General features: G+C 35.3%; 1 protein-coding gene across 3 annotated transcripts in view; it reads right to left on the minus strand.

Annotated features, from left to right (window-relative positions):
- The window catches only part of RBM26 (RNA binding motif protein 26), a 55,489-nt gene that overhangs the window by 20,701 nt on the left and 12,483 nt on the right, over positions 1–22,305 (minus strand). Inside the window, exons 2-15 of one of the 3 annotated variants that reach the window (XM_027674610.1) lie at positions 22,039–22,157; positions 21,209–21,345; positions 20,248–20,336; positions 19,462–19,673; positions 17,913–18,173; positions 15,611–15,850; positions 14,036–14,176; positions 13,520–13,660; positions 12,377–12,488; positions 11,420–11,579; positions 9,897–10,061; positions 6,503–6,634; positions 5,423–5,494; positions 2,148–2,276 (exon numbers count right to left, since the gene is read on the minus strand). In XM_027674610.1, the coding sequence (XP_027530411.1) occupies positions 2,148–2,276; positions 5,423–5,494; positions 6,503–6,634; positions 9,897–10,061; positions 11,420–11,579; positions 12,377–12,488; positions 13,520–13,660; positions 14,036–14,176; positions 15,611–15,850; positions 17,913–18,173; positions 19,462–19,673; positions 20,248–20,336; positions 21,209–21,345; positions 22,039–22,157 (2,110 nt within the window). Of the gene's footprint in view, positions 1–2,147; positions 2,277–5,422; positions 5,495–6,502; positions 6,635–9,896; positions 10,062–11,419; positions 11,580–12,376; positions 12,489–13,519; positions 13,661–14,008; positions 14,177–15,610; positions 15,851–17,912; positions 18,174–19,461; positions 19,674–20,247; positions 20,337–21,208; positions 21,346–22,038; positions 22,158–22,305 lie in introns of all 3 variants that reach the window. The other 2 variants (XM_027674609.1, XM_027674611.1) reach the window with 2 other exon arrangements.

The following is a 22,305-nucleotide window of genomic DNA, read 5'->3' on the forward strand; positions in this document are numbered from 1 at the left end:
AGATTACGGAACATTTCTAGACTTTGAAACATAATGCCAGAAGAATAATGTATTATACTTGGCAACTATACAGTAGTAACTTACAATAACAGGGAAAAAAATAGTAACAGAAACTCAAGGTACTAATAGGCAGTATTTCCGATTATGTTTTGGAAAACAACATGTCACCAACTTACTGAAAGTTCTAATTATCCTTCTCAGTTAGATCTATGCTGGGAATATTTCATTATTGCTTACATACAAAGTAACACCTTACACAACTCCAATGAAAGCTGAAAGGCAACGTATTACACTATCTCAAGATATATAGCATGCAAGAGTTTAAATGTGCAAGGACAATTATCTTGAAAGCAAATGTAAATCAAGTTCATCAATTAGAACACATTCTCCAAAACTCTTACAGGCAAAAAGAAAATACATTCTATTTTCTAAACACTTTTCTAAAGTGTTACCCAAAGAAAACCACCTCTTTTGCATCTGACTGCTTTAACTGGGAAGTGACAAATACTCAATTTGCCAACAACAGAACCTTGGCATTGCAATGGGCAACTCACAATGAACTGAAACCGATCAGGATGTGACATATTGCACTTGGAATGAGAAGCAGGAGGAGATGCCACCACTGCTGTGCTCAGCACCTACTAACGTTGCTTGTGAGAAAGCAATTGCTTCTTGCTCTCAAATACAGAATGAAGAAGTCTTAAAACAGCAGGATACTTGCAGAAAACCATTAAGAGCTTTGATATCAACATATTTAATGGAATGAAAGAGGAGAGGCAGAAGATGATGAACTGGAATCACTGCAAGTGGAATATCTTATACAAAGACTGTAAACGCACGAAAGACATAGAAAAAGAAATAGTAAAGTTTCTGTATGTCTACCCAAATACTGACAAATTCTGCTGCATGAAACGTTAGTTTTGCAATACAGCGTGCAAATAATTTTTCTGAAGGGAAAGGGAAGATATGACAAGGGGATGAATGCTAAGAAAAACTAGGGAGACAGAAGGAAAACAAGGGAGTGAGTCCCACAAAATCATGTTTTTCCAAAAGTACTAGTATATTGTACCAGAAATTTCTGAAGGCAAGTAGGAGCACAAGACCACGTGAAAAATGAGTCACTTAGCACATCTTCAGTGTCTTCTCTCAGAAAACCTCTACAGCTGTTATGACAAGTCAATAATTTTATTAAAATTTTTCTGCCATTTTACAGGCATTTAGCATTTTAACTTGAAAGGTGAAGGCTCTAATTCTGAAAAACATGTGTTAGGGGACAAATATGAAATGAATTCCCAAAATTAGAACTGATTTTCTTTTAAATCTGGACCAATACCAAAACTGTCATGCAGCTAACAAACTGCTGGTTCAAATTATGTTAGATATGAATTACAGAAATTTACCAATAGACCAAAACCTTTAAGAAGTGTATTGCTTTTAATACTTATGTTTGTATCTAACTTAGTATTGAATGATCAATTTGTGGTTTAAAAACAGAAAGATAAACATTGTCCTATATTTAGTTTTTCTAAATGATAAGAATAAACCTGAAAAAGGAGATTTGCTGGGCTCTTTTGAAAACTCTAAGCAAGCTAAACTACAAGTGAACGACCTATTCAAGGCAAAATATTTTTTTGTTGCATTTCCTCTCTAACACAAATAAAAAAGAGGAAGCCTAGTACTATGTAAAAATAAAAATGGGTGCAGGAGAACTATAGCATGGAAACAACAAAATGCAAAGTCATACAATTCTCAGTTCTCTCAAGTGAAGAAGCAATTTTCGTCACAAGTACAGAATACACTGAGAAGAGAGGTCAGTTCCAAAAAGGCTTAAGAGAGAAGAACAGTGACTACACTACACTCCCTTTCACTTAAAACAGACAATTCATACCTCAACAGGGAGACTGATTCCAGGAAAAAGTGTTTCACATTTTTAATTTCTACAGTTTTAAACCTGCTTATGCTGCCTGAACATACACTGAAAAATAACAAAACAATGCTGAATTTTCTTGTCCTTTGCAGGAAAAAAACCATAGTGAATTTAAGCTTACAACTAGTTTCATCTGTTCTCTTGAGATGAATATACATAGTGCTCTAAGTCACAAGTTCCCAATCTAGGTCCATTTTATAAAGAAGCATATTTAATTTACCTGTTTTTTCTTCTGTGCTTCATTAGAGTCTAGCACGGAAGTGGAAACAACAGGCAAAGATTTCTGTGCTGCCTTCAAAGCAGCAGGGTTGTACACAGTTTTTGTCAAGCCAGTAGAAGTGGATAAAACCTATAGGAGGAAATCATTTTATTTTTTTGCCAGTGAATTTCAATCTTTTAAAAAACCCACATGAGTGCTTAAAAATATGTCAGCGTCTTTTCTTTTGTCTGTTTTGATGATATGGAATATAAAAATCTGGTGTAACAATTTGGAGTTGCTGAAGTTAAACAATTTTTGAAGAGGCAGCACAACATCAGATATGTAAATTATAAACATCAGATTATAAATCCTCTCCATTGAGATCTCATATGTACTTCCAAGCTTCAAATACATAAAAATTTACGTATTTGACCATAATATAGGAAAGAGAAGATTGAGATTTTCACAAGAATAACTTGTTTTTCTTTTCTGTTTTGAAGTCTAAAATACAGTATTTCACGGCTGCATGAATTTTCCAAGCAAAACCAACATAATTTTAGACAATAAGGTCTAAAGTAAATACAACACTTCTTTTTCATATGCAGTTTGTGGAAAGTAGAGCTTGAACAATTTGCAAGAAGTAACTCAAGTACAGGGAAGTCTTCAACATCATACAGCAAAGGAAGAGACTCCTATGTCTGTCTGTTCTTTTTCCTGCATTTGTAGTGAGGTATGAAATTTCTCCATGACTCACTGAGAACACAGTTGCCTGCTTTACAATCTCTGTAAAGTATACTATGTACATCTCAACAACACCTGAAGATTTGGACTATTTTCTTTTCTTAGCACATTCCTTAAAGAACATTTTGGCCATGCTAGTATTGAAAAATCCATGGCTAAGTCCTAGAGATAATATAGGCATGATCTTGTCTACCTTTAAGCAAAACACAGAAATTATGCAATTGGTATCGTTTCCACGATTTAAAAATATTTTCTCTATACGTGGAAAATTAAAAGATGCATGCAGATTCTACTGGTCACCATGCACTCCATAAAATAGATACAATGCCCACCAACAGAAGAAAAAAAAAGAGACAGCCGAGAAACAGAAAGACAGAGAAGACTAAGAGATCAGAAGAATTTACAACAAGAATGCTTCATATAAACCCTTTTCACTTCAGTGTGCTATTTATACTATTTCTTCCCACATTGAAGTGTTTTCTAGAGTAGGTATTGCAAAGAAAACAAAAGCAAAAAAAAAATCAATGCATGTTAAGGGGTATTATATAAGGTGGTATAAAATGCTCTAAGAAGGCCATTACAAAGATGAAGGACTTTTTCCTAAACTTACTAAAGCACATTAAAGTATGCATGTCCCAATCATACAGTTTCTATTACAAAGTACCTTTAGGACAGGCTACATCACAAACAAACAAAAGGCGAAGCAAAGACAAAAATACTGACGCACTCCTTTTGCCCTGAACTGTCTTCATGGCAGAGTGAACCATACTTCACCATCTCTTTTACTATAAGGAGAGATGCCACAGCAGATGTACTTGTATCAACAAACACAGACAAGTAAAAAGCAAGACTAATGTCTTCTAAATCTCTTAATACTATTCAAGAGAAAGAATAGCGTGAATCTCTTCACAAGTTCACGAATTTTAAGTCCCTGTACAGATCCTAAAAGGCATCACAGTATCTCCTTTTCCTCCTGTTCTTTGGGAAGCATAGCTACCTCCTTTCTTATTAGAAAGTTCTTGTTAAACCCTGCACTCCATCAGAAACAAAATGATCTAGGACATGACATCTATGTTTTCTGACAGCTGTAAATAATTTAATTTCTAAAGGTTGTAGAATGTAATCGCTGCAAACTAACCAAGTTATTTCCTTGTAAAGGGACAGCAGTAGGTAAACCCAGGTCAATTCAAGCTTCAGAACCCTACTAAAAATGTCAACGGAAACTGTTGTTTTACAACCAATCCAGTTACAGCCCAGCAGTTCATCAAAATCTATGAGCTCATCAAAATATTATAAGCCAACAAAATACTGCAAGACAACAAAGCAGAAAACCATTCTAGCATGAATTTACTCTTTTGTAGAAAAGTGTTTCAGGATAACTCAACTCTTACAGAAGGAGGAAAAAAAAAGAAGTATTTCCACTCAAACTGCAAAGTGAAGCAGACTTCCTATTTCTAAAGTTAGCATATAGTATGTATGTAAAATGTAGTTCAGGAATACACAGCAAGGTATTTATCTGTAACTAATTTTGGGCGACAAGAACGGAACTAATCAAACCAACAACAAAACACAGGCAAGAAGCCTAGATCACTGCATTTAGGCAGACTGCTCGGCTTGAAACAAATCAAAGAGACCTCCTCTAACATTACAACTCAACTTTAAGTATTGCTACCTTAGTAGCTAAGTACAGCATAGTATCTCTGGAGTGAATTTTACTTGTTAGATTACACTTAATCTATTAACTACCATTCTGAAAAGGGGCGGGGGATGTGTGTAGGGGGAAATGCAGCAGACGCTTCATTTATTTCAGGTCAAGCCAACTCCCAATAGAAAAGGTATGTACCTAGGCAGAGGAATCCTGTTACAGAGTAAGACTTGCTGTCTTTCTACTACAATTCTCCTCAAATGAATGTTATAAAAACTGTGGAACCCTGTCCCCTAAAGTGCTAAACAGATCTGGAAACATGCATTACAAACTTTGCTACTAAAGTAAACGTGTCCACAACTTCGTATTCTGAAAATAAAAACTCATAAGCACAACTCAGGCACACCTTCCCCACTTTATCTTTCTTTGTCCTTTCTATACTGAGTAATTTCCACTTTTATCTTTTCACAAGTACTGCAAATTGTAAAACCAAATAAGAGGATAAATGTTTACAGCATCACCTTTTAAGGGGCACAGAAGTCCAGAAACATTTTTATGGAACTGCTTTCTATAGTTTCATATATAGTGTCAAAATTTATTTTTAAAATTTATTTCTGTATACTTCTAAACAACTCAGGATTACGGAATACATCTAGTTATTTTCATGGCTGAATAAAAGGAATCTACTATATTAAAACAAAACCCACAGAATAGCAGTTTCTGTCCTAGCATGTTTTCTTCTTCTTATAATCATTTAGCTATCCACTGAGCTTTGATATATTATACTTCCTAAAACTAATCTTGAACAAATGAATTTATTCACAGTTATGAAACAAACTTGATCTTGACACAATAAAAAAAATTAATTCTACTGAAATTAAATATGAGAGAATATGAGACATTCTCTTACCTTTTCAGTTGTTGGAGTAACTGGCTTTGACACAAAACCCAGTCTATCCTTCACAGATAATTTAGTCACATTCTAAGAAAACAAAGCAAAATTATAGTTCAAATGTACTTTATGAGTATTTTACTGTTTCCTATGTAACTACAAATGTTAGCAATTTAGAAAAAAAATTAACTAATAAAACCACGGACTTTTAAGCAACAAGACAAGAAAAATATTTAAGCAGTTGATAAAATTTATTTTAGATATTTGATTTTGCAATTAACAGAAGTCTACAGATTGGATAAGACAAAGATAAAGCAAAATTTGGATTATACTACGTATTGTTTGCAAGAAGTCAAATCCATGCCAGCTAGAAGAGGATTATCTGCATGAGCTCTTTTAAATACACTACAGTTCTTGTGTTTTAAAACCTGTTATTTGCAGGCATCAACTGCAGAAAGCTGTTGTTTGAATTTAAACTACAAATGTGTTCTGAAGTGTGGTGGTCTTACTTTCCAGAAGTAAAACTACAGCAGTGGGACAATGCTAATAATGAAATATTTCTAACAGAATAAAAAATTAAAGGCTATTTCTAATGGGAGTGACATGTCAGAGTCTGTCATTATTCACACTGGTATTGCAGCTACATTCTTCCTTGTATTAGGGTTGATGTACAAATTCTGAAAACATTTCTAGATAGTGACCATCGGTCTCTAATGGTTTTAGCTGCTTAACAGATAAAATATACTAAAAAAAAAGACAGCTTTTAGTTCTTTGGATAGAAGCCCACTTTATTTTGAAATCTGAAACCAGCAATTAAACACAACAATACTGAAATATATTCAGAGTCTTTCAGTTTTTCAACTAAGCAAAAAGCTAGGATACTTAAAAATTAAGTACCATGCTCAAGTAAAAGTGCAAGTATCATGCACTGAGGAAAACTTTAATATGAAAACACCATTCATAATACAAGTAGATGCACTTAGAAGTAGTAAATGTGTACTTGCACTACATGAGTAACTGTAACTGATACATTCATACGCTATGGAACCTATTACAGAAAGAAAAACAGGCAACTGAATTTCTTACTATAATATGTACCTGAGTGACTTCTGTATTGGCACTCTGCGCTTCTGCAGGTTCAATATTACTTGCAGGTACCGGACCCAGTCGCTCCTTCACCGATTGCTTCACTACTGGTAAACTAGGTTGCTGAACTAAGGGTTGTATTACCTGTAACACCACCCCCGTCCCCAAGCACATCACCATATTAACAACAAAAGACTGCTACATTTATCATTCAATAAGTACACAATGAAATAACTGCAATGGCATTTACATGTCTTCCCTTCTATCATTCAATGGCTTTTTCACCTCATAGGAAAAATAAAAACTTCATGAGATTCATTATGTTATACTGAATATTTGTGTAGCGCAAACAGCCATAACATCTATTTTGCACTTGCAGCTCACAAAGGTGATGAAATAACTGCTTTATCACATCTACTCAGACTAACTTAGATTCTACCTGTTAGAACTGAACAAAAAGCAAGAAGCAGTCTTCTGATTCCTCTTACAACTCTTTTGTCATCAACCATTTAGTTATGAGAAGGCAGAATACAAAATTGTATTACAAAGCCTCCCACTTTTTACAGTGATATATCACTTTTCATCTCCTATGTGTTTAACATCGACAAAATAGAAAAAAAAGAATATAGAAACATGCAGTCACAGGAAAAAGAAAAGCAGCTAATCTTTGAACCTTCCATGGATGTACTCTGACAGCTAACACTTTTCCTTTTTTTTTTGTTTGACAAAAACATTAAACACTTAAGACTGAAAAAATATGCTTCCAAGCAAACTTACTGTCATATTTATTACCCTCAGGAGGTCACCTAATCCATTTCTCCACTGTAGGTGGAGAAGTCAGTTATGCCACTACTGACAGTATCTATCTATCTAGTTCTTACAGATTTCTGATGAAAGAGGTCCTGTCACCTCTTTAGGCAAAAGTGTTTCAGTATCCTTTGGCATTAGAAAATGTTTTTTTAATATCTAACCCAAATCTCTTTATGCTGCCTTTTAAGCCCAGAACTTCCTGTTTTATCTACTTCAGATGAGGAGAGTACATTATTTCAGCTTCTTGGCAGCAGCCTTTTATTTGATGATTTATTATTGTTGACTCTCACCATCTTTACCTAAGTACTTCCACTCTTTCAGAAATTCTACAATAAATATTTTCCAAAGTACTCCTGCTGATGAAATAGCAGTGCTCAAGCAATTGTGCTGGACCATATACTACTGAAGGGACAACTTAAAAGCCAACTGACTTTACACCAAAGAAAATTCAAAAGGCTGTCTTTGGTACCTGACAAACAAAATTTGGTTGAAACCATTATAAATACAGGTGAAATTAATTAAAAAATAGAAATCTTGACACAAATTCAAATACTTATAGTATGTGAAGAATTGTAAGAAGAGTTTTCATACTACTTGTAGATATGACACCAGATATTAATTTCAATGAAAAGAGAAGTAAATATTCATGCTCCTGAAAGGCTTATGAACTAAAAATACCTGTTTACTGATTCAACAATTTGATAACTGTTACATTTTGGGGTAGAAGCACTGCACTTAGAACTTTAATTTCCTGTTACAAGTTTTTCTTGTCACTGTGTGCCTTCTATTGCCGATAATGGACTTCAAACTGTAGTCTGTTGACACATGCTGAATGGTTGTTCTTTGTGAGGCAGGAACACTTCATACTGTTCCCTGCTACTAAGGAGAAATTAATTTTCAAACCATCAAGGTTAACTGGCTAAAGGTGATGTGCTGGGAAGCTAGTAACACCACTAAAAGTGATAGCACTATTTAAAATTACAAATATATAAATCAGATATTTGTTTGGAAATACACAGTTAATAGTCCAAGCTGGATAGCATAATTAGTAAATAAGATGACAGCATAGTCCAAGCTATCCTTTGAGCAAGAGGGAATATCTGTAGGAATGCAAATGACGTACTCCACTGCCCTCTTCTGGCTGAGGAGATGGAAATCAAGCTTAGAAAATAAATACCATTTTGAGTAGCAAGCAGCTTTTTTGACCAAGCATCAAGGATATTTATAAAATCTAAACGATGATAACTAAGAAGACAGTGAGATAGGTGTCATTAAAATTGCATTTTTTTAGGTAAACATCAGGGCATTTATTACAAAAGGAGAGAAAGGAAACTTAAAATGCTGTACAGCAGGACTGCTATGGAAAACTGGGTCACCGATTCTGAATGATGACATACACCATCAAGAGAAAGAGGGAATTCTCAACTTAGAGTAGCAACTGAAAGAATCCTCTAACAACTCATTCATACATTATATCAGCATACATAAATAAGTGAACATTTCTTCTACAGAGCCTGCCTCATATTTTAAAAATGCAGTATGTGTTGTTCCACACTGACAGCAAATCCAATAAAGCAGGATACACAAGTATTTCCAAAGACTTGCTACACCGGATGCTGACAAGACTCTCTATGCAACAACCTACACAGCCTGGGAGAACCCGAGGTTCCTCTTCTGTTTGAGTAGAGCCACTATCCCTGCTGACAAATCTGATTTGGCTTGCTACAGGTTCCGAATCTACACTTCACAACACTAATTGCTGTTTTATTTTTTAAAGTGTTCCCAACGCTACTACAAACATGACAACTACTGTGATTCAACCAAAAAATGTAGAATAGAGTATTTCAGTTGGAAGGAACCTGCAATGATCATCTAGTCCAACTGTCTGGTCACTTCACGGCTGACCAAAAGTTAAAGCAGGTTGTTATCCGGCACTGTAAAATACCTCTTAAACTGCTGGCAGGCTTAGGGCTATCAGCCACCTCTCTGGGAAGCCTGTTCCCCTGGCTGACCATGCTCTCAGTAAAGACGTGCTTCCTCATGTCCAGTGTGGACCTCCTCTGACAGATCTTCGATCCATTCCCACACATTCTGTCACTGTATACCAGGGAGATAAGCAACTCCCTCCCTACTTCAAAATATCCCTGGTCCACTCCCACTAAATTAGTCTCTTTATGAAAAAGAGTAAAAAAATAGCACCTTTTGGAAGAAAAAGGAGATCATCTTCCAAGAGAAGAAATGTAACTTTCTTATGCCCACCAAAAGAAATAAAAAAGTCTACACTAATTAAAGCAAAATAGATGTTATTCAGCAGAGAGATGCATCAAATCTTGCTTCACATGAGACAACGACAAAGTGAAATTCTCCATAAGTCACCAAAGGCTTTCTTTAAATGCCTTATCTTGCTAATCAACTCCCGAACCTTGCATTTGAGGTCAAAGAATCTACAATTAAAGAATAATACTTGGAAATTAATTACATGAAGTAGTCATTATTTCAAAAGGACTTAGTTTACTTGATATAAATATTTTTTAAAAAGTTTAGAGTATTCTCTTTTACATAATATTCTACATAGAACAGACTTAAGATCCTCCACCTTCTGTGTGGTAGTTTGGATTTGCGGTACACTGCCTTCTCGATGCCAATAAACTTTTATAAAACGATTATTTAATACTGCTTCTGTACTTGATATAGCTTTCTTTGCTTCCTCATGTGTGGCAAACTGAATAAGGGCACCTTCTGGATCACCTTGATATGCAACCTAAGATTTAAAACAGAAGAACAAAACTTACCACATGTAGGATTTTCATTTGTGTCTAGGCTATCATAAAATCATTAGTTTCTACGCTTAAAAGCTTACAATTTAAGCCCAATACAGGTCATTAGATAAATACTTCCCATTCATGATTCTGTTTGAAAAGTCTGGTGTCAAAAGCCACCTTGATATTATGTTAATAAACTTTAAGAACAGTTAAAAAAACCAACCAAACAAAGTAAAGCAAACCCAAACAGTCAACCAGTATTTCTAATTGCAAATGTAAGTAGTTGTTTGAAAGACAAAAGCAAGCATCCCTGAAGTAAAGAAAGCTGCTATGAAAAAATATAGGAGTCAGTTAGTAAAAATGTCCTACCTACTGTCAGAGCTAGACAGCAAAGTTCATTTTGGTTTTCCTCCTTTGACCATTAGCACATTATTTTAGCTTCTAAGGCCAAGATTATACCCTTTGCAGAAGAGCAGAGCTTGCAATATCTACATGCATATCTTGTCTCTCTATACACATCCACAACACTATTTTACCTGCCTTACTGAATAATACTCCTGCTAATACACCCACATATTAAGGTAAATCTACAGAAAGGCTTAAGAAATATTTAGCAGCAATTAAGTGAGATTTAATATCCCTCAGTGTTCGGACAAGCATGGTAGGTTTACTCTGTACTGTATCAGTACACACAAAACCATTCTTCATTCCAGCTCTCACTGCAAACAGGAAAGCGTACAGAAAAACACAAGCTACCATCTGAAACTTGTTGATAATGAAGCACAGTGGAAGATCAGACTGAGTAGCTTAGAGACTGGGTATAAAATACTGGCATTACACATGCAGCCAGCAATATGTAACATCAGCCTAAGTTAGGCCCTAGTTTTTTCATCTCTTTCCTATCTTTCTTTAATTGTTTGCTTATTTCTGTGGCTGACTCCAATAAACCACACAGTACTTAAAAAGGAAAACCCACCATGACTATAGGACTAGAAAGCAATTGTATCACACGGACTGCTTTCTGGACGAGAAATACAGGTTTTCCATATTTACAGAGGGTTTACAATATCAGAGCCAAACTTGAGAAAATGGGTCAAGAAAAAACAATGTGATCAATTTTCAATGTTTTAAACAATGTATCTTAAAAGTCTTATCTGTGAGAAACACAACTATTCAAAATCATTTCTGCTGCTTCAATGGCAATTCCATTAAAAACAATGAGATCATCTTTAAGAAACGAGTTAGGAAAATAATGAAGACTTTTAGGGAACCAGGAAAAAACAGCTGGCATTCTCCTTTTAGCAGCTACTGCTATCTTTAAATCAAAACATAGTGCTTTCTCTTTGTTGACTCTTACCTGCAGGTTGACTAAGTTTCCAAACTTACTGAAGTGCTCGTTAAGTTTGCTGATATTGTTAAGTTCTGGGGGAACTTTTCTCAATTCAAGCTTTGTATTTTCATTTCCAAACTGTACTTTCTTCTGAAAACCTGGACTATTTGTTCTGTTAAAATTTTGCCTGCAACAAATAAAAATCAAGCCAGAAATCCATAGCAAGCTAGCAAACACATGTTAAATTGTATACACTTACACAGGAGCACGTGAGTATGAACCAAAAAGATCTGCAGACTTAAAAAACATGCAATTTTAGAAAAGCGTAGAAGAGTACAGCACATAGGCCCATACACCTGCTGTCTTCCCCACTGATATTCTCAGCATACCTCAGCACATAAATCTGAGAGATAATTCACATTTATTTGCTCATGTCAGTAATTCCTGACTTCCACATTGCTTCTCTCCAAAAACTATTTCTTAATTATTCCATGAAATCTCCCCACTACCATTTCAAATAACTAATACTTCAAGGCTCCCCTCAGTCCCAACAATCTCTTAAAAATTCTTCCAAATTTTGCCATGTCAGGTGACATCTGGTCACTAAGCACTGCACCTTGTGTTTTTTCTCAGTAACATACCTGGCAATTCAAACCAAAATAGCAATGATAAAATTCACATTTCACAACTAAAATCAGTCATGTCTAACAACCATCACACTGCAGCTTTCCTGTTTCTTAGATCATTACAGCTTTCAAGGACAGATCTTAGTATAACCCAAAGCAACTTCATCTATCTGTATACTGCCTTTGAGAGAAGACAGTGAAATACAGATCACACTGTAGTGTGATTTATTTCAGTACTATCAGCATACTCACAGTTTAACTTGCTTGCCATTTATAGAGATATACGTGTTTCAGATTACAGTAAAGAGGTTCACAAAATTCCAACTATTAAGCCAACCTTGTGTTAATGATCACTCACTTGTCAAACCAAGTCTTCTTTGCAGGAATTCCACCATCCCCTGCACCAATTGTTCTTTTCCTGGATTCAGCATCTACCACTATTCTCATACTACTTTTATTAGGAGGTTTTTCTGTAAATAGATGAGAAGATTTTACTCTTTTTTTGTATTTTCTGTGTATTTGATTGCAAAAAAGTATTTTGCTCACACTGAATTTGCACTGAAAAGCACAACTGTTCATTTTGAAATTACTAAGATCCTTGTTCTAACTGAATCAAATCTTGGTCACAGACTTTTTTTCTTAACTATCAACAGATACTGTGACAGATCCAAATAACTAATAGCACTCATTTTGTCACAGTAACATCCCACATAAGGAAAACAAAAGAGGTGTGACAGAAGGCATCTGCCTCAAGATGACTGCACTCTGATTCACAATGATTCACAACGTCCCATGCAATATTCCGAGGCTCACACCACTTCTCCTAACACCTCCATTCTATTATCAGATGGCACACACAAAAACAGTCATGACAGGAAAAGCACAGTACTCTGGGGAATAAGACCTAGGAGCAAGATTTATGGATGGAGTGGGAAAGGAGTCACTTTTGCTGAAGAACAGGAATCACACTGGGGGACTCCTCACTGAAAATACACCAACAAAAACATAGTAAGATTAAACAGAAATACATACAAATGCAAATAAAAACCACATTAAAAATGGTTTTATCCCTCTTCCTTTCCCATTCTGCAAGCTGCTTCTTCTTCACAGGGCCACAGGAACTGTGAGGTTAAGATTACTCATGCATAAAACTGTCTGCTACCACGTAAAAAACTCCCTCCTCTCTGCAGCAAAGATCACCCTAAGATTCTGTTACAGAAACCTTAACATTTTTTCTGTACAAAAGATAGACAAAGTGACTAGTTATTACAGCTCAGTGTAAACTGTGCAATACTCTGGCAAGAGATTTAATTTTACCTGTAAAAATTCACACACAAAGCAACTATAAACATACTTCCCTATTCAATTAAATGTCTCAACTCCAGAAGATTTTTTTAAAAATGCAATGTTTTCCAGTATTACATTCTCTGAAAACTCCCTCAATCTTCTTTAATATAAGGAAACCAGCTGAACTAGAGCAAGTATAGCTTTGAGAGCATACCTCTGGGTGGTAGATCCATATCACCTGACGTGAGTCCTATCAAATTTGGTCTTTGGGCATGTACTCTATGTCTATACATAGGTCTTGAAGTATTTGTTATACTTGGAGCCTCTGGATTATAGCCATCTGTGTCATACGTTTCTGGTAACAAAGAAATTGTCTAATTAAAATAAATTGCAGTTAAAACCCCTAAGGTTTCAAATATAATATTTCATTTAATTACAAGATACAGTTACAATAAAAGAGCTGTATAACTACTATCATAAAAAACTGTCGTGCCAAGTTTTCTGCTTAAACACAATGAAAATACTACTCTACAGTCAAGATTCACATTTTATATGTAAATTTTACTTTCATCCTTAACTAAGTCTGAAAAAAAGAATGTTAAGTCACTGTCACAGTTGAAACAATACAAACTTATTCTCCCAAACTATATAATCTCTATTAAGTACAGTATAATATGAATCAATGTTATTCTATTTAGCAAACCTTGTGGGCAAAGCCTCAGTACTACACCTGCTGTAAAAAGAGAGGGTGGAGCAGGAGGCGGCTGGTGATGAATACCCGTTGTAACAACAGTAGGAACTGAGCTAGTTGCTGAGTTTGGGGGGGCATCCATGCCAGCAGGTTGTAAGGGTGGAAGTGGAGGGGGTGGTCCTGTGAAAAACAAAGGAAAACACTACATTCATTTACTATCCACTACACTTCCACTACACTCAAGTGAAAAGTTTTTAAGGCTATTAAAAAAAAAAAAGGCACAAGTGCAGACCTGATGCTGTACCATAAATTCACATGAAACCACTCCCAACAGCAAATGACTCAGAACTTGGATTACAGAGAAAAGCATTTGAATTGTTTAACATTTCTCCAAACACCTTCTTTCTACAAGCAAAATTGAATTGCTAACCCAGTATTTATCTTTATCAACAGAAGAATTTTAAAGCTCTATAAAACTTGTCAAAGAAACAATTCTTATTTTTAATATAAAACCAATATTTTTAATATAACAAAGATAATCAATAACTGACTTGTCTGAAATTATTCTTCAAAACACCCAAAAAAGAAACCTTCAACTCTAGTGGAACTCTTCTTAAAATTGAGGGTTTTTTTTTTGTTTGTTTGGTTTGACTTTCTTGACAACAGGGAAGGCGACACTTTCAAAACTAAGCAGTCAAGCCTGACCTTCAGTTTATTCATTGGCAAAATCAGGTTTTGGAAAAAGATATACAGTCATATACTTGGACTTCCCAAGCAGACCTGAAAATAGCATGCAAGGTAGAACTGATCACCCCAAAAAAGTTACACTCTATACTAAGTGAAATAAATACATTCAGAGCTTACTTTAATATACTATCAGCAGGAAATTAAGAGTTTAAGAAACCTCCAAGCAATATCAAATATCAATTATTCCTGAATAATTTTACCAAGTGGGACATCTAAGTTAATAAAAAAAGATAGAAAGGAATAATCACATAAAAGTAACATAGCAGCTTTTAAACCACCCAAGGGAACTGAATACTAAACTGCTATTTTATAAATGAGAGTCAGGCATATAAGTCTTCACATAATTTTTAGTGCTCCAGCTAAAGTATTTTCCAATGAAAGAGTAAACAAGCTGGAGAATTTTTCTTAGTTACTTTACAAGTTTAGTTTCAAAATTAATCCCAAATGACATTTTCAGGTGTAAATTTGATGTGGTAACAAATTATCTTTATATTTATTAGTATGAATGAAACAATATCTGTTGTTTCCAGGTTCTTCCCTTCTTCTGTAGCAGCAGTCAATTTCAGACAACTTCTCCTATAACACTCAAGGAATTGAGTTTTGCCATGCCATGGTTTTGCTTAAATGCAATTAAAATATTACTCCATATTCAGGATTCACATTTAGCATGCAAATTTTACAACAACCAACTCTGCAACAACTATCATCAAAAAGAATCATTTTGAAGTAAGCTATACTATAATAGAGCATAGTACAACTTTCTAAAATACAATTTGCATTCTTGAAAACAGCATTTTGCACTGTATACAACTCAAGTAACATCCAGGCTTTTCTACTAAAAAATGAGGTTTAATCTTTTTAAATTACCTGTTACAGGTGGAAGGCTAGGTGGTAAGGGGCCTGGTGGTGGTACTGGAGGTCTAAGGTTAACAGGAGGAGGACTCAGAATTGGTGGAGGGGGAGGAAGTCCAGGAGGAGGTGGTCCTTCAACAACAGGGGGTTGTGCTGGAAAAGGCAGAATGCCAGGAAGATTCACATCTTCTACCACTACTGGATCGCTTCCATGATCAAAAGGGCACATGTCTCCTCTCATACAGAAACCCTTTTCTGAAACATCAAAAAGAATTGCTGTTAGTATTCAACAGCTGTAGCTTGATTCAGAGTTGATATGAGACATTCCATGTAAAATGCGGTAGTTTGTAAATTAAGAGCTTCACATACCAGCAGAAACTTAGATTAGAAAATGAAATTGACCATTTAACTTTATTGTTAAGAGTCAGCACTCAGGGAGATTGCAACAACATTCTAGCAAAATAAATACAGCAGTTCAATTTTTCTTGAAGAAACAATTTTACACTGAATTGTAATAAATGGTGAAAGCAAAGAATGAAATCTAAATGTCATCACATTAACAAATACGATTGTTACGATTATGTAAGAGGAAAAAAATTGTTATTTACATATGTACATATTATGTGTATATATGCATACATATGTAAATATTAAACACATATATGATTAAAATTAATATACATTGACTTCTTTTCTTTTACACACAAGTAAAACATTGAAGTGAGTCCAGAGAAGGGCCACAAAAATGATCAGAGGGGTTGAAGCACCTCTCCTCACAAAGAAAGGCTGAAAGAGTTGGGGTTGTTCAGCCTGGAAAAGAAAAGGTTCAGGAGAGACCTCATTGCAGCCTTTCAATACTTAAAGGGGACTATAAGAAATTTTTTAGTAGGGCCTGTAGTGATAGGACAAGGGTAGTCGTTTTAAATTAAAAGAGGGTAGATTCAGACTCGATATAAGAAAAAAATTATGATGACGAGGGTGGAGAAACACTGGAATAGCTTGTCCAGAGAAGTGGTAGATGTCCCATAACTGGAAACACTCAAGATCAGGTTGGACAGGGCTCTTAGCAACAGGATCTAGCTGAAGACGACCATGTTCATTGCAGGGGTGCTAGACTAGATGACCTTTTAAGGGTCCTTCTAACCCAAACTGTTCTAGATTACCTGTTTAGCAACAACCTCCCCCAAAAACAAACAAACAAACACCACAATACAAGTCAATGCAATACAGAAGAAAAGGTTGAAACACCTTCTGGTAAAATAGGAAGAAAGCTGAGTGTCCACTTCCTCAAAATATGATGTGGAAAAGCAGTATGTACTACCTCATCTTCAGTAAGAGTTACAGAACACATAAACTGAAATGCTAAAGAAAAACAGAAGTTCTGCAAAGGGTGAAGCTCAAAATGTGAAAGTGCAGGTAGGAAGAGCAGTATGATTGAACCAGTTAGCTACTGAAGAGAGAAAACTTCAAAACAAAACTACACTTTTACAACTTGACTTGTTCCACAGCATTGCTGTACTGTACACTGGCAAAGCTACTCTTCACAAGTATAACTCTGCCAACACTTGAGACTTCAGCCTCCCATTTTCTTTACTTAAAAAAAAATTCTGATCAGAGTTCTGAATGTAAACTGACCCAGATCTTAAACTTCTCATTGTGGTACAACAACAACAACACCACCAACAAAACCTTCAGAAAAAACTTTACGGGGAAATTTAAACTCTCCTAAGCTAACGGGTTGACTGGCTGAACCCTAAGGCACTGCCAGCTGCAGCAGCCCTTCATGTGGAGTTTGGCACAAGACACTCAAATTGAAAGTGTAAGGCATAGATAAGCAAAAAAAAAAATCCCAAGCCAGTCTTAAGAAACACCTACACAGAAAAAAACAGTGGGCTAACACGAGCCTAGGAAGTTTCAGCTCTAGAACTTTCTGGTTGAAAATTGTCTCTTAGATAAGATGGAATAAAAAACAATGAGATGAGTAAGGTCAAAACTATCAAATACAGTATTCGTCTGGAACATGACATAAGATGGAAAATCTATGTAAAACCAGACTTTTTAATAACTTTTCAAAATAAATATAGTATTTTTCATCTCTATAAAACAATTCTAGCAACTAAAAAAAATATTCAAACACCAACAAAGCAAGCTGTCTAAATTTATTAAGGAGTGGGACAAAATTTGCATTCAAAAATTGTGTAATAGAAAAAAAACACTGCAATAGAGAGGATAAGGAAAAGAAAGGCAAATTACCTCAATCTTTTCAGAAAGGGGCTAATCATAGCCATAGGAAACAATTAAGAAACTACAGACATACCGTCATAATCTCTACAGCGTTTCTTTGGCAGCGGAGGTCTTCCGTAGGAGTTGTGGTCCAGCTGCTCTTCATGGAACTCTGACCAGCTTTCAGTAGTGTTGTTTCCATGATGAGCAGGAGCAATAACAGTAATAGTACTGCTCAGTGTAGGGACAGGGTAGTGGCCAGATGAAATATTTGTCACAGAGGAAACTGGAGTATAATTGTTCTCTAATGGATCTGTTCTATCCATGTCATATTTTGGCTTTCCCAAATCTCTCTCTGTAACAAAAAAATAAAAATAAAAATTAGATTGGATGATTCCTTCTGCACATTTTCAGCAGAAGTAGCCACTAACCTGTGTAAGTATCTTTACTCCATATCAACTCAAAACATATGATAATTGAAATGTTTTACAGGTTGCCCGAAGTGCCTGTGCAGTCTCCACCCTTGGAGTTATTTATAACCCAACTGGTCCTAAGCAACCTGCTCCAGTTTATTTGCTTTGAGAAAGGGTGTTGAACTGCATGACTTTCAGAGGTCGGTCTCCTCTAATCTCAGTTATTCCATGATGCTACATTCCAAAGGTTTAATCAGAAAAATAATAACCTGAGAAGTACCTTGTCAGATATGGGGGTATTTTAATTACAGTTATATCCACAGTAGAGCAGATACCCTATTTAACATCAGGCAGAGTACATCTTCTTTAGTGATGCACATATTCTACAAACTTCAGATGGAAAGTTTTTCTGAATAAAGGGAAGCAACGACCAGGAAAGAGTAACCATCACTTGAAAACACTACAAAAGCTACAAATCTTTAATGTTTCAAGACACTGTTATTGTTTTATCTTAATTTTATCTTCATTTTATGTTGCACTCAAATGCATATATTTATTGCATGCAAAGTTTTGTCACAATAGGGGAAATAAAGGTGCTTGACAGGTGTGGAACACTCCTGGGTATATACAGCAAGGAAAATGACCTTTTATTCTGAATACATACAAACTATTCTCTCAATTTCCTAATATTACCACCAAATAAACAGTAATCGTCCTGATTAAAACAGAACAGTTATGTCTAAGACAGGACAAAGATAAAAAATTACTCTCAATGCTCTTTTCCAATTTATCATTAAAAACTATTGAGGGGAAAAAGCATCCTTTTCAGCTGAAAAAATGGAATTAAGTTTAATTCTAAAAACTACTGTACTGAAGCCTTAAGTCCTACAGATATATGCACAAATGCAAATATTTACTGTAATGATTTCAGCCCCTCCCTAAAATTAAATGAAATGGAATTACATTGATTTTTCTGCCTCTCTTATGACAATGCTTAAAAATGACCAGCATAGTCATCTCAATACAAAGGTATTAAAGAAGAATGGAGGGAAAGAGAGGAAAACAAGCCCTGAGAACACAATTGCATAAGCCTCATTTCTTCAGCTAAATCTGAATAAAGAAACAAGAACAATACAGGAAATTCTAGTATGTCTTCAACATAGTTTTTAAGCTTAGTGTCTAAATTTTGTAGGAAACATTCACCGTATTTTAGAGACCAACTGTTGGTACCTCTGCTTCGTGTTCTGCTCCGGCTTCTGCTCCGGTCTCGATCACGGTCCCGCAATCTCTCTTTGCTCCAACTTCTACTTCTACTCCTGCTGTAGCTCCGACTCCTCCCTCTTCGTCTGTTATATCGATCCCTATAGGAATCTCTTCTGGGAGGATTTCTGTCATAATCTCTCTTCCGAGAACGTTCATCTTTTTTCCTTTCATCACGGCTTCTAAACATGAAATTAATTACAAGAATTATGAAGTTGTAATTTTAAATCTTAACTATCATTAAAAGCTTCAAGAAATGGCAATGCAAAATTAGAGAAAAGCTACAAATTGTATCTAACTATGGCCATTCCCTTCTTCTCAGAAGAATTTTAAAATTAATTTGGTTTATTCATTTTACCACCTATAAGATTTTTAAAACACATATAAATTTCTGTTTCTGCCCAATACTGCATCTTCCTCAAATTGAAAACACCAAGAGTTATTGAAGGGAAGGCTTCTAAATTAAAATTCAAGCTCAGTACCAAGCAGAGTAAGTACTGTAACATAAACCACAAATCTAACAACAAAATGAATTATAAAACTCAAACGTGACAGCTGTGCACAACTCAAGAGACAGGTTACACTGTCACTTATATACTCGCCATTTAACTACATATGCATAAGAGCAACAGAAGTCTTCTTTTTGGGCTTATTAGGTGACAATAGAGAAAGAAAACATTTAATTTAGTAACATCATAAAAATCCAAACCCATCTGACTACTAATATCATACAAAGGATTAAGCAAAATTTATTACCTGGTATCTCTGTAGCGAGAACTTGACTGAGGAGGGCTGTGATTTAATCTTCTAGAGAATTTTTTCTCTCGCTCTTCCTCTTTAACTATCTGAATTCAAAGCATATATATTAGATCAAAACACAAGTATACTAAAACCCAGACTTCTGCACAGCCTACTGAAACCAAAAACTCAAAATGTTGAGCAAATTCAGCAGTAACACTGAAATGAAACATTTACCATTTAATATAATTAAAGAATCTTCATAATGTATTAGATTTCAATTTCTAGGAATATTCAAAGCACTGCTTGGGAGAAAATAAAGTAGAATAATCCATCCTTATAGTGTTGCAATGAAAATACACCAGCTTTTGCTACAGGTGGACAAAAAAACTTTTTAATGTTTTGGGATGGGAAGGCATGGATATCCAAAAATTGACAGCAAAGTCTTCTTTTCTTCACCATCAGGTTATCTGGTTCAGTTCACGCTTACACACTTTCATGTAGGCAAACCTAGGTTGCTATTGAAAAGCACAAACCTACTCTTCTGGCGCAGGTGTTTATGTTGTTCACTGAGATGGAAGGATGCTAACTGGATCAAGCAGCTGAAGGAATGAGGATTACCATTTAGAATGGTAGCCTGGATTTATGGTGAATTAATGGGCACCAAAACTACAACAGCAATCTTGAACAGAGAACTAATCTAGGTTGTACTGCAATTCCTACACTACTCAGTAACTTCATTCACCTTTGCTAGTCGAAACCACTTTGGTTTACCTTTGAAGCACCCACTTCTGTTGAGAAAAACTATGTAGCAGTGTTCAATGTGCCAGGCACAAATCTTCTGACATATTTTAATGCTGTCATGTACTTTGTGGAACTATTAGTAATAAATAAGTACACATTATGAAGTTGAAAGACATAAGCAAATTACATAAATGAGGAAAAAATTATGTACATTTAAATTAAAATCAATGCCCACCTCTTCTTTTTTTGTCTCTTTTTCTTGGTGCTGAAAAAATTCCACTTTCAGGCTTCCTGACGATGGCTGTTCTGGTGGAGGTAGGTAGCTTTTTGTATTCACAGCATCAAACAGTTTTTCCACAAATATCTGAGTTTCTACAAGTAAGGAGCATAAAAATATCCATTATCCAAAACCATGAATAACACTTCCTCTAACAATAAATAAATAAATAATAAAAGAAAAAACAAAAAAACCCACCCAACCAAAACCAGCATTCAGTTAAAACAAAGAAGAGTATTTTCCTTAAATGCTCTGTTCCTAATGTTATATTTAAAAAGGACATTTACAAGTCAAGAAACATGTCAATAATGACAACGTTCCACAAAGGTTTTCAATTCTTGAATTATTTAATGTTTCTTAATAAAACATCTGGAAGAATATTTCTGGAATATATATAAAGAGCTTCAACACTTGCCCAAAGAAGTTGTGGATGCCTCATTCCTGGAAGCATTCAAAGCCAGGTTAGACAAGGCCCTGAGCAACCTGCTCTAGTGGGTGGCACCTCTGCCCATGGCAGGAGGGCTGGAATTGAATGATCTTTATGGTCCCTTTCAACCCAAACCATTCTATGCCTCCATCATTACTAACAGACGCAAAACATACACCTAATCTATGCATAATGAGCCATACACCTGGGTTTTTTTGTAATTGCTTCATGAAAACTGAATTACATTCTTCAATGTAACAAAGCTAATAAAGAGGTCAATGCACAATTCGATTGTAAAAGATTGTTTGAATGAACTGAACAAGACAGAATTTTAACTCAATTGTTATGACAAAGCCCATACCTTTCTGAAGAAATACATCCAGCTGATCAACACATAATGCCTTCAGTTCCTTTTCACTTTTATCCTTCTTTACCAAAGCCAGTACATATTTGGCCAGGGCAGATGGATCTGCATCACATCTGCAAACAGATTAATTAGAAAAAAAAAATCAATTTATTACAGAAATAATGTCTGAAACTGCTATGACCAATACATACACAGGGCAAAAACACGCTAACAAAGTAACTGAAAAATACTCAGGGGTGTTTATCAAAACAGAATCCAGAT

Source organism: Neopelma chrysocephalum, unplaced genomic scaffold (genome assembly GCF_003984885.1).
Source record: "Neopelma chrysocephalum unplaced genomic scaffold, ASM398488v2 Primary Assembly neopelma1_25, whole genome shotgun sequence".
NCBI classification, from domain to species: Eukaryota; Metazoa; Chordata; class Aves; order Passeriformes; family Pipridae; genus Neopelma; species Neopelma chrysocephalum.